Here is a 13,545-nt window from a genome sequence, read left to right as displayed (position 1 = left end):
GAATATTGTAGGATCGAATATGCTTCCAATATGTTCATTTGAACCAAATTCATGAGCCTCTTCCAAAACTTTGTATTACCTTTAAGAGACTCTGTAAAGTGCTGCCTAGATTGAAATTGGTGCTCCCCCCAAAAAAAAAAAAATAAATAAATAAATAAATAAATAAACTTATAGGATTGTCTTTGACCACAGTTTCATTATCACATCATGAACATACATTGATACTGTCAAATAATAATAATAATGTCGAACCAGAACTTTTGCATTTTGCAAATTTGTGCGATTTACAATTTCTGTTATAATGATTGCTATCGGATTTACCCACTTATGAACCGCCATCATGCAGTTCACAAGCAGGTAAATTATCAACATAAAATATTATATTAATTACGGTTGGTCATTTTCTAAATATTTAATCTAATTTGAAGTAATGAATATATATACGAAATACAAAATGTATGAAATATTTCTATGGTTTCCATGTACAAAAATATCTTTCAGATCATTTTTTTTCTTCATATTTGTTATAATTATTATGCTTAAGTCCTGTAAAACAAAATATTTCTGTACCATGTGAATGCATTTTTCTAATAAATGCATTATACGAGACACAAAACTTTCAAGATTCAGAACCACTTGTAAAATATGTGAACCTTAAAATTTGCAAAATAATAGTAGCAGGCACAACAAAATCAATTTCTTCTTCTTCTTTTGTGTGACACAGGAACAGAGTAAAAAGTAACTTATTGTTGTTGCAAAATTGATGATGATGGGGATGAACGACAAGATTTCTATTTTGAGATGTTGAAATAATAAGTCAATATAATTATTTGATTTCATAACTGTTTTGTATTTTCTAAAACTTTGATTAACAAAGCATAATGAAATATAATGTACATACATCAGACTGGAATGGGGACATGGGGCATTTCTCCCATTTGTTTTAACTAGAAATCAATGTTCACTCCATTTCTGTTCAAGTATGTAAAATAAAAGTGCTGACGATGACTCATTACCTAGTTATAAGTTCAGTGAGTTAGTGAAATTAGTTGTATAAGTTGTATAAAAGCAGTGTGTGGAATTCTAAACCAAAGCTCTTTCAATCTGTGCAAAATAAAAGGCAGGAACCTTGCATTATTAGTTTGATAAACTCATAATTCAGTAAACTAGCTTGTAATACCTGCAATGTTAAATCTGTTAAAAAGGGTAATGATGTGATAATATTGAATAGTGGGTTCTTGTATAGCGCTCATATCTGTCAGACGTGACACTCCTGGTGCTCCCGATTTTTACCCTGGCTGCCTTTACGGCCCTCTAGTATTTCAAAGAATTAAATACTACTAGGTACCCATTTACAATGTCTTGTCAAAGGACATTAGTGCCGCGGCAGGAAGCGAACCACGGACCTTGGGATTCACAGTCAGGTGGCGTATTGCATATGAAGATTATGATTGTGATTTTGATTGTGATCTCGAGACTGCACTATGTGCCCCCCCCCCCCCGACTATGTCTTGGGGCACAGTGCAGTTTTGAGATCACCTTAGGCAATAGTAAGCAAATAATTACCGTTGGTGAAGGTGATTGGACGAACTATCAGTGCATGCAGTACTTACGTACATACATATACACAACGTAAACAAGAAAGTGCGTTGCACTGTGAAGATAGTACTCCTATCTTCAGTAAAAGTGTGTTGCATTGTGTAGATAGTACTATTATCTACACAGTGCAACAAACTTTTCTTCTCCCATCAATGATGGGTGAACTATCTTTCATCACATGATTTACTTTTGACCAATCGTAGAGCAAGATTTTTAGTATGTGGAATATAATAATATTAACCATGCCACTCAAAGCAGTCAATATCTGTATATTAGATCGTTATCTATCACTCTACACTTGTCCCATCATCCATATATTATGAAAATATATATATATGATATCATCCCAATAAGCTAACGTATATTATAGAAGCCGCATTGTTAAAAACTGTGCTGTAAAAGCATTATGATGTCACACTGCACGACAGGCAGTCATCTCTGCATGAGTTAGTACTGCATCGTGCATCAGACCATGCATGCATAAAGTCATAAGGTGGATAGTTTTACCTTGGCCGCGGACCTTGCCTTCGCAACCTTTCTCTTCATGCGAGGTTGTCTAACTACCTTACGAGCATGCTACGTGACAAACCACACATAGATAACTGGTTACATGATCATTCATCATTCTGTATGTCATAGTGTACCTTTGAAGCCAGAAGGGCGTTAACGCATATAATTTAACCTAGAGTTAAAGGGGAAGTCCACCCTGATATTAAGTTGGTTTTTGATAAAAGCTGAAAATGAGCAAAACAAATTAGTAAAAGTTTGAGCAATATCCGATTAAAAATATTAAAGTTATGAATTTTTGAAGTTGTCATCAGTGAAACACAAATTGGCAACACTGTGACATATCTACCAAGCTCCTCTCCAATTTACTCTGTACAGAAATTTCATTTACCAGGGGTACTTTTATTTTCTTAGCTATTGATGATAGAATAGATTTGTGTCATACAGGGATTGTATGCAAAAACATTTGCAAGAATTATATTTAGTGTGAATGTATGACTGAAAATCTTCTGAAGGGAAAATATAACATTTTGAAAGATATATTGTAAACTGCAAATGAGAAAGGACCTTGCAAGATAGGTCACAGAGTTGCCAATTTGTGTTTGATTGATTGCACCTTTCAAAAATTCATAACTTTCTTATTGTTAGTTGTTTTTTGCTCAAACTTTCACTGAACTTATTATTAAAAAATATTTTTCTTCTTCTACTAAAACAAATTATATATCAGGGTGGACTTCCCTTTCAACACCGTTCGAAATGACAATGCCTGCTGAGAGCCAGAAGGGCACAAGTTTACCCCCCCTCTGTAGGCAAGTAAGGAACATATCGTCTGTTCACAGCCAGAAGGATATTAACTCTGTGCTAAAGCAAAGGGGTTAACGCCCTCCTGGCTCCAAACAGATGATACGCATACATTTATAATAAGTATACCATGTTTGGTCTACACTAATCGATGCCATGCTATGAAACAATAAATGCATATGACATATTTGTTTCTGATGACATGCATCTCTGTGGATGTCTGTCACATACAAGCATATGAAAGGTCAATAAAACTGTTTGTCCTATCTAAAAGATTACACCAAGTTAAAAAAGTGAAACAAAATTTATCAAACGGTCAGTGATCATTAGCTCCTTTATGATACCAATTTGTTCACCAAATGTCACTGTGATGATTATAATGACCTATTGTCTACAGGTTTTAGTACAAAACAGTGTACAGTATGTGGGAATTATTGTCATATTGTCAGTATGTACAGGAAGTCATACAGAGTTCTACTATAAATGTGTAAGTATTATACAATACACATAACGTTAACATGCACTATCAAATTCATGTATTATACAAGAAACACATCAATTGAAAAACAATCACATTAAAAAACGTGACTCAGTGAATATCATCTAAAGTACACACATGATTATTTTCAAAAGTCAAGTATCAATATCATTATCACTGCAAATTAAAATGGTGCAGTTTCAATATGCATGTACAAGACACCATGCATACATGAACTACATATTGACTTTACTGTTATTAACCACACATTTAGAAACCAAGTCTGCTTTCAAAACAAACGTCTCAACTGTTTATATGAGAATAATGAAAGGCACAATGTTTTTTTCAGCTATTAAAAATCTGATAGAGAGGAAAAGCAAATAGTTATTTACGTGTATACATGAACGTATAGAAGTCATAGAGTTAAGATTAATTGTTTGTTTCCCATTTCAAAACCAAAACTGCTTTTGAAACTCAAGTCGCCATTATTGCTTCAAGAAGGGATTGGTTTTGTTTGGAAGAATTGCCGACTCATAATCTGAAGCAGTAGTGGGTCAAAGGGTGTGTGTGGGTGTGTGTGTGTGGGGGGGGGGAGGGTCATGGGCTTCCAATGTATGCTCTGTATATCATAACTGACACAAATAATAATCAATTAAATGTTATTTGTTTACCTAAACCTTTAAGAAGCAGTACACAAAATACACATCCTCGGTTAACACACAAACCCCATATACATTAATAATGGTATCCAAGACGCGGACAGAGTTTTAGCTTGCTCTTTTAGCTCCACTCTTTAGATCAGAACATATTTACCTGTCACCAGATTGGAATATCCCAAGAACACACAAACACAAACCCACACTGATGTTACAGCCGGACTACTCTACTCCACTCACAGGGAGGAAAACACACGCGACAAGTACAGGGAGGGGAAAAGCGAGAAACTATTAAAAGGAAAAGCAGAAGCAAGAGTATAGAAAATGTCATGAGGTACCGGTAATGCATCCTTCCAAGATAAGATATGCAATTATTGAAAGAGAAGCACCAGAACAGACAGTCTGCAAGCAAGCACATCCTTCAACAAGATAATTTCTGTAGAAATAACAGTTTCACTCTCTGCCTGCATTATTCTCTTTTGGTGTTCTTTAAACTTCATAATATGTGCAAATTCAATTCAAAGTTATAGAGGCAATAGGCAAAGAGAAAATGAAGTTGACCTATTTAACACAACGGCTCGTAATTTATTTGTTTTTTTCTCCCAGAATTCAGTTTTGTTGATATATTTACCCAAACAAGGTTCATCAGACCATATGGAAAGGACAAAAATATTCAGGTGTCCTTGGAACAAGTTCTTGAAAAGTTGCAAGACGTTTAAAATTGAGGTCCATATCTTTATACTGACCCAGATAATGGTTAATCAAAATAAAGCAAAGGATTCAAAGAATTGTTTGGAAGTTCATGAAAGATTATAAAACTATTCATATCTTTTTCTGCGCAATTGAAAACTGTCTGGAACTAGAATCAATTTGTGAATCATGCATTTGTATGTAAATGTCAATGAAACAGCAATGATCGGATTAAAAAAACTATATGCTGTTCACAGATATGTATTACATCAATCCTTCACTTTAAAGATATAGACCAGTAGTGGTAAAATTGCAGTTCAAGGGTTTTGGGTGCAAAATATCCATTCAATATTGTTTAAATATTGCCTTTAAAAAATTAGATAGCAATACTTCAAACTAAATTCGCAAAAAAGCAGAAATAAATGCCCAAATGTTCAATGTTGAAGTGCATTCGCGATATCTATCCAGGCCCGATTGATATGATAATTTACCAAATATATTAATTAGTAGGCGGTTTCCGGCAAGATTTGTATCATCACGTATTAGTTAAAAAATATTCTTTCACATGATTGGTAATAAGAGCTTCCATTTAATTTTTTGAGAGGGGGGTGTTTCCAAAACTAGTCTTTACCTTTAAATCAAGTATGTGAAAGCATTCATGTATCTTATAAGCCAGGCCTCATTCAAGTGCGTATCAAGCGCTGTCACGTTTTTGGCCGAGTTAAAAAGTTTTCTAAAATGTGGTGAAAGGCTACCGTAAGCAAGCACTACCAAGCAGAAAAGGAGAAAAGCAGAGCAACTATGCACGTAAACTTCTACTTGTAGCTAATGCTATGAGAGACAGAGCTCATGCAATAGTTCAAGGTATCTCAAAAAATAATGAGTAAGATTTCCAGAAAATGCATAGGAAGACGGAAGTGCAGAGAAGAGGCTAGTAGCTAAAGCAAAATAGCGGCAAAGTTCCACTTTAGGCTGAAATGAACAAGGCAATAATTTTTTTTTAAAGAGCTGAAGAGAAAGATAGGAAGATAAACGTATACAGACAGGGTGAAATAGTTAAATTGCAATAGTGAAAGACATAGAGCCAGGTATAGGAAGAAGAAAGAGAGAGAGAGAGAGAGAGAGAGAGAGAGAGAGAGAGAGAGGGAGGGAGAGAAAGAGAGAGAAATAGAAAGAAAGATAAAGAAGAAAGAGAGAAAATAAGAGAGAGAGAGAAAGAGAGATACGGGAGTGAGAAAGATAGAAGTGGAAAGAAAGATCGGGGAGAGAGAGAGAGATAACGCACAAAGCGGAAATCACATACACTAAGAGAAAAGAAAAGGGACAGGGATAATAGTGGTAGAGGTATAGAGAGTGAGAGAGAGAAAGAGAGAGAGAGGGGTGGGAGGTAAAGAGAAGGAGATAGAGAGAGAGAGAGAGAGAGAGAGAGAGAGAGAGAGAGAGAGAGAAACAAAAAAGAGATCAAGCAATTGGGACTAAAGGGTTAGAGTTAAAAGAGAACATAAAGCCGCAGAAACAGGCAAAGATTTTGATTGTTTTTTCCAAGCAGATTGAGAAACGAGAATATGAAAAGCATGCCCAAATTTAAGGAGAGGCACAGGTTAGGGGGGAGGGGGGACGGGGCAATGACTTTTGATTCTGTTTAGTCAGAATTAAGGAAAATATTTCCCACATTACTATCTAATTTAGGGAATTATCATATACATGTAATTGAACGAGAATGTAAAACACTACTTACAGAACAACCAAAATACATACAACTATTGATTTACAATATGGACAGTTAACTTCAACTGCTATATTTGTTAACTAACAGACTGGTAAATGTGTTTCTAGGTAATATTCAGTTTTATAGTACCGGAAGGAATACTAATAAATTTTTTCTTCTTCTATATTTGAGTATCTATTGGGAAACAGAACTATACCTGCAGTGCATTGTAAATCAGTTCTTCTATTCTGCAAGTTATTTCAAAGAGAAGCATTTTTCTACCTATCCTGATTTAAAAAGCACTTTAATCTAGTTTTCACACAAAAATGCCTCTGAAATTCATGCATTAACAATTATCTCTGCTTCTAATTTGAAGATACATTTTTTCTGCAGATTTCCAATGAAAAACTAGGATCTGGTGCCATCAAATTATAAATCATTCAAAAACATGTAATGAAAGTGCTGCTAATTTAGTGTGTTGGTCTGCTATTAATTATGGAACTATCAAATTACATTATAGGACTTCTAGATGTAAGAATTAATATTATATGATCATGTCATCAGATTACCAAAATGTACAGTTTATGGTCTGTGGAATTTGAACGACTAGAGAAACTAATGGATGTATTATCTATTTCGCTACAAAAAAAGAACTAGACATTTCAACTATAGGATTTAGTTGTGTATCCCTACGGTTAACAAAGATGCATTAAGCTAGGTTTACTTTACTACATCAAGATTCAATCGGTAGAGATGAGGGAGAGAGGATTAGTTCCAAAAGGAGATGGGGTGGAAGGGAGTATGGGAATGGGGTGGAGGGGAGTAGGGGGAGGCAGTCACTATTTGAAAGAGGGTGGTAGGAGGGCCACAAGACTCAAACTTGAAAGCATGCCATGCAACAAACTGAAAAAAAACTGAGGGGCAAAATGAGACTACAAAATGATAGAAAATTAAAAAAAAGGAACAAATGGCATACCAGATTTTCTGACTGTGACAGGCTTGATACACTCCCAGCAGATAAAACATCAGATTCACAACAAGCTGTACTGCAGGGGGAGAGAGAGGGAGGCAAGCAAGAACAAAAACGACCACCACAAGACAGTAAACCATCATCAAAGACATCCCCCGAGGTCAACGACCCCATCATCATGCGGTCATCCATCTCCTCTTGGAAGGAGAGGCTGGTCTTGAGACAGATCCCCGATTCGGGGGTCTGAGCCGGATCGAGGGGGGTCTTATGATGACCTGGCCCCGCTGAATTTAAGACGTCCCTCTTCCCGAATGACAAGCCCCCCTTTTCGTTTGTCTGCCCGACCAGCACTGTACCCTCGGTATCTATCCCATAGCTTTCGGTCACGGAGGACTCGTCTTTGTTACTGACCGAGACGTGGAATGTGGCGTAGACGATGTCGGTGTTGCTCAGGCCCGACATCTTCTTAAGGGCAGCAAAGTTGCACATGCAGCAGTTGTCGGCGTCGGGATCGGAGGTCTCGTCCAGGTGGTAGTGGCGGCGTCTCTTAAAACAGCAGCATCTGAGGAATGAAAGACAGAGGAATAAACAGAGGCTGAATAAAAAAAACGGACATAGGATGTAGCTTTTAACCTTCTATTTGCCATAACTGTAGACGACACATTGGCTGGCATGCCACATGTGGCCATTTGCACAAACATCTATTTAACTTCATCTGATCTAACTTACCAAAGATCTGGCTATTGCACTAGAAACTAATTTAATGTGCAAATCATGGAAAACCAACAAATACAATTTACGAAGCGTCAATAAGTATCAAGGAATTGTTTGTAAAACTAAGCGATTCCAGGACAGGGCTCTTCCCAATCTCACACGTATGTTAAACTTTCACTAGATGCAAATCCAAGCTTATAATTGCCATAAGAACTGTGCAATATTATTTTATTTTTAACAGTGGGGGCAATATCAATCAGTCATTTTAAATTCTGTATGTATTTTAAACCATGTACAATTCAGTATATGACTGCCATTCCTGTCTTTAATAAATCTTGATTGAATTGAATTTAACTTTATACATAGGACCAATATACCACAAATGATTGACCAACCTGCACTCCCTGGTCATAGTGCAGCACCCCTCAGCACCATAGACCATCACATAGCCCTTCCAACCGTACGAAGCTGCAGCAAACTTGAAGTAGTAATGGAGCTCTTCAAATAGATCCATGTCCTCCTGAAGTATTAAAGAGGGTGGAATGAAAGAAATAACATTGCAAATGAAACTAAAACTATGAACGTTATCTTTAAAAAATACTGCATAAAACCACAATAGGAGATTTTCATATGCAGCCCTTGTTTTATAGAATAAAGTGCCGGAATACCTTAGAAATATAGAGTTTAGAAATATTTTCAAAACATATTTAGTTAGCACTGTGTGAAATCTCACAATTATGAACCCAGTGTAGCATTTCCAATCCTTCTGTATTCTGTTCTGTAAAGTGCATAGAGTTATGCAATTATGCCTATGTGTTACCGGTATGCGCTTTACAAAAATACTTAGTTATTTTTATCATTATTATTATATTATGTATACAAGTATCAATGAAAATCAAAGAACACAATTCCTTCTAACTATCGCTGGGAATGAACTACATTTTGAACAAACAAAAAATGAACACTACACTATAAAGACATTCAAGAACATGGAATAATTTTGTTGAAGAAAAAAAATCCAAGCCTTGAAAATCATGAAATTGTTATATCAAATAAGTTTATCAAGTCATTTGCTGTATAAAGACATGCTTTTACCATTAACTTTGAAACTGAATTATTGATACAAGCTTTTATTTAGAGTTTAATGTTTCAATTGAGTGAATCCCATGTTTTGAACATACTGCTTTATGTAAGTCCAGGAACTTGGTCTCGGGTGTTACAGCAACACCCGACAAGAACTTGAAGACACTGTTTTGGGGTGAGTTCTCTATGGCTCTTCTTCGTTGCTTCTGTTCTTCCCTGAGTAGCATCAGACCAGCAAGGACGTCGGTGGGGACAACGTCAAGGTCTCGGAAGAACTCTGAGAACAGGATGGCAATGTCTGAAAAGGCACTCTGGAGAGGGAGAAGGAAGGGGAGGAGGAGGAGGAGGATGAGGAGGAGAGGGGAGGAGGGAAGGGGAGGGGATGGTGAGGAGGAGGGGGAGGGGGAGGAGAAGGGGTATGAGGAGGAGGAGAAGGAGAAGGAGGAGAATAAGGAAAAGGAGGGGGAAATAATATTCAATTTAGATGAAAAAGAAAAGATAAAAATAATCCAGTAGACAACCTATATTTTGTTGACTATGTATGTATATTTCTATTTAAAGAACTTTCAATGATAATGCTACCCACAAATACATTTTGACTATTGTCCCGAGGGAATAGGAGCTTAGGAGAAAAACAAAAATTCATGATATTTTGTCAAATGACAAACAGGAGAGTTGTCAGTGAGTGATGACCCAATTCAGTGACAAAATTGCCAATTCGAAATTTGCATACCAGTAGCTTTAGTGATCTCATATTTCAAACATTCTTCACACTTTCATCATTGATCCAATTTATTGAAAACTTTTGCCTCTCCGTTTCTCTAATTTTTCGGCTTTCATACAAATGAAATTCTTACAAGGATTGGATTGCACTTTAACGAGAGCAACTGTTTAGCAATGTTTCTATCTTCATGTATTCAGTCCGATAGTTCATTCCCCTATGAGCCAGAAAATGCATGCACGCAAAACCCTAGAACGATGAAAGTGCTCTGGCTTTCGCTTGCATCATATACTTGATCCAATATACATTTCCTTCAACAGTACATTGGTGTCACCAGTACATCATGAAAACAGAATGTCCAGATTTTTCTCGGAATTTAAATGAAGTTTCAAAATTACAGAGGCAATTTGCAATTTGCGGTATACAAATATCTTATTATCATTATTTATTATTTATATATATTGCAGGCTATTTCTAGATGCAGTATACAAATATCTTATTATTATTATTTATTATTTATATATATTGCAGGCCATTTCTAAAAAACCGCTGTTTTGCCACAAGAAAAAATATGATAATAATGATATATCATTCTTGTTAAAAATGCATATATCACATTCTCATATATAACATCTCTACGCACTTTTAAAAGACTCTCGATATCATTACTCTGGTCTTAGCTCCACCAGAGACTACGCATGTACCTTCTTCGTGAGCACATGAATTTCCCTGATTAATTCTTCACTAATTTTGGGAGATTTTCCCAAAGGTCCCTGACATTTCCCTGACTGGAAAAAAGAGAATACTTTTCCAGCATTTTCCCTGAGGCATACATATCAGTGACTTACCTCTTGAGTTTCTCCCGAAGCGGTACAGCAGAACCAGAATCGCAACCTCTTGTCCCAGTTCTGTTCATACTTGGCTTGAGTTCTCCTAAAACACAGAGAAAGATAGAATTCAGCCACTGTTGAACAGACCACAAGCCTTTATTTGTTTTAAAAATAAACTCCTTATGCCTCAGTCACACCTTTGTGTGTTAGGCTTGCGTATTGCTGCATATTTATGACAAGCGGTTTTAACATTTATTCCTATTTCTAGATATCAAGAAATGATTTTCTTTTGTAAAGCAATGGTAATTCTTGATACGCAGCAATACGCAAGCCATATACGCAAAGGTGTGACTGAGACATTACTTACATGTTAAGAACATACACTACTTTAAGTTAGTATGATGGCTCAGTGGTGGAGCAGTGGTCTCGTATTAAACCGAGAGGTCCCGGGTTCGAAATTGCGCTCATGCCCTTTGGTAAGGCATTAATCCTCATTACCAAGTCCCTTGGAGAGGACTTACAGCCATCCATCCCCTGGCTGCTTACTTGGGTAGAGTTTTTTTTATAATCATTTCTTTATTTGTTTTTATTTATTTAAATCACCAACTGAAAAAAAAATCAATTAAAAATTGGATTAATTACATGTTATTTGGGTGATCAAATCTTGTAGCTGAGGTCATATTTCATCTTCTGATAAAAACATGTCACGTATACCTGCAGAAATAATGCTAAAAGTGACCTATAAAAAGAAGGTCATGAAGGCAATTATGTTAAAACATGAAAGATTAAATTTTTTAATATAGTTTGTTTTATGAGTTAATAGAATTAATAGTTCAATTTTTACAGGGGCATATCACATTACATTATCTATGTACTTCAAAAGGACGTTGGATATTATTACCCTGATTTTAGCACCTGTAACCATAGCGTTTAATGTATTGAAGCCAGGTGCCAGGTGCCCCTTACCATACCATGGCGAGTGTGGCATATGATATGTAGGTATAAGACTTGCATTCATGCTGCAGCTATATTTTATTTCTTTTTTGCTTTATACTCCTTAAAGATGAAGTTGAGTTCTGGTCATGCGATTGCATTGTGAAAGAAACGGTGTGGAATCGACCAGAAAAGGTTGATATAAGCATATAAGAATTTGTGTGTATTGCAAGGTTCTGGAATCACCAAAATGATAAGAAATTTTGGCCAAGTCTTGGTAAAGTAACTGTACACAGAATATGGGTCTACACGAACATGTGGCGCAAAAATCCTACCCTGGATTTTTACGATGTTACATGACATATTTAGAATATGAAGGCATTTGAAGAGCCCTGCTTTTCAGGGAACATGTCTTATCTGATGTTCTTCCACACGTGCATAATAAGAATGATAACACCCGCAAATTATTTTTCACCTCTTCCCAGAACTCAACCTTCTCTTTAAACATACATATCAAGTTTACCCATTGGAAGATATCAAATTCATTTGGATAATTAACCGTTAACCCACAGAATGCCAAGTATAGTCTCTTCGAGGTTGATTTTTTTTACATTCTAGCTGTACACGAGATTTATTTGGTATCCGTAAAGCCTCGTTCAGATTTGACGCAGCGAAACCACAGAGTTTTTATGACGTTAAATGCCATACACATCATATTTCTACATCGTATAACACAGGGCTCAGGGATTACGCGCAGGGTCTTTGTTGCACCCAGTTGCCAATCACGTACACGTAACAAAAATACGGCAGCTATTTTGCAGTGTTTAACCAAGTCATATCCGAACCAGGCACATAAATATTTCCACCCCCCCCCCCTTGCCGTTTATTTAAAGGCACACTGCCATACTTGTAGCTACTTGCTCCCTCTATATAGAAAACTTCCCCAATCGGTGCCTGTTGGTCTCCCATGATCCTCTGTTTCTTATGTTAAATGAGAGCTGAGTTAATGAGATAGCCACCTGTCACAGTGACCTCGATGGCTCTCTGTGTGGTCTAATCCCTTCTGGCCCAGTAGTGGTGACGGTCTTTAAACATAAAATGGCTTCCACTGTGAAAGGTCTTTTGAAGTAGTTTAATTATCTTGTCATATATATGTGAAAGGGGCTTAGTACAATATGCTATTCTGCCCTAGTTTCGCTCTGACGTGGCCGAGATCCATGTAACGGGATGCAAGAATAGTTCAATCACCGTCGTTGTAAGGAAGATGCCCTGTGAAATCCATCCTACCCTTCCTTCCTTTCTTCATGTCCATGCTCCCGCACCATTATCTTCTCATATTACAATCGATTGAACATGGATGTGGACATGTATGAGTAATGTGGGAAACTGGGTTATTATTGAAATAGAGAAGAAGGTCCTTTGCTACAAGTAGATTTCTTCTTCAGTAGATTTTGCACATTATACACAGACAGAAGTGCTGGGGTCTAATGGATGGTGGATACGTCACCAGACTTGTAATTTGTAGGTTTATTAGCAATTTTTTGTTTAATATATAATTGTTTGTCATTGTATTTTGTTTGTTATATCGCTTAGAGGCTTCTGTGGAAACTGGAAAGCGCTTTATAAGCACCGTTTTATTACTATTATTATCATTATCACATGGTTCATGGTTCGAATCCTGCCTCAGCACTCATGTCTTTTGGGAAGATATTAATGTACATTAAAGGCACTCTCCCCTACTAACTGGGCCTACATTATTAAGGTCAGCAGAGACTGGCTCTGAATAATCAAATTTCACTTGAGGAATGGTGAAAGTGGTGACCATGAAGAGGAAGTGGGCAAACCCTTTATTAAA

The 13,545-nt window shown here is 36.6% G+C and overlaps 1 protein-coding gene across 1 annotated transcript in view; it reads right to left on the bottom strand.

Moving 5' to 3' along the window:
- The window catches only part of LOC576637 (sn1-specific diacylglycerol lipase alpha), a 117,164-nt gene that overhangs the window by 19,906 nt on the left and 83,713 nt on the right, over positions 1–13,545 (bottom strand). The window contains exons 8-11 of the mRNA XM_030988248.1: positions 10,776–10,860; positions 9,305–9,517; positions 8,519–8,643; positions 7,821–7,971 (exon numbers count right to left, since the gene is read on the bottom strand). Coding sequence (XP_030844108.1) covers positions 7,821–7,971; positions 8,519–8,643; positions 9,305–9,517; positions 10,776–10,860 — 574 coding nt within the window. The remainder of the gene's footprint in view (positions 1–7,820; positions 7,972–8,518; positions 8,644–9,304; positions 9,518–10,775; positions 10,861–13,545) is intronic.

Source organism: Strongylocentrotus purpuratus, unplaced genomic scaffold (genome assembly GCF_000002235.5).
Source record: "Strongylocentrotus purpuratus isolate Spur 01 unplaced genomic scaffold, Spur_5.0 spur5_scaffold_17, whole genome shotgun sequence".
In the NCBI taxonomy this organism is placed as follows: domain Eukaryota; kingdom Metazoa; phylum Echinodermata; class Echinoidea; order Camarodonta; family Strongylocentrotidae; genus Strongylocentrotus; species Strongylocentrotus purpuratus.
Note: the sequence above shows the minus strand (reverse complement) of the source record. Positions and strands in the feature narration are given on the sequence as shown.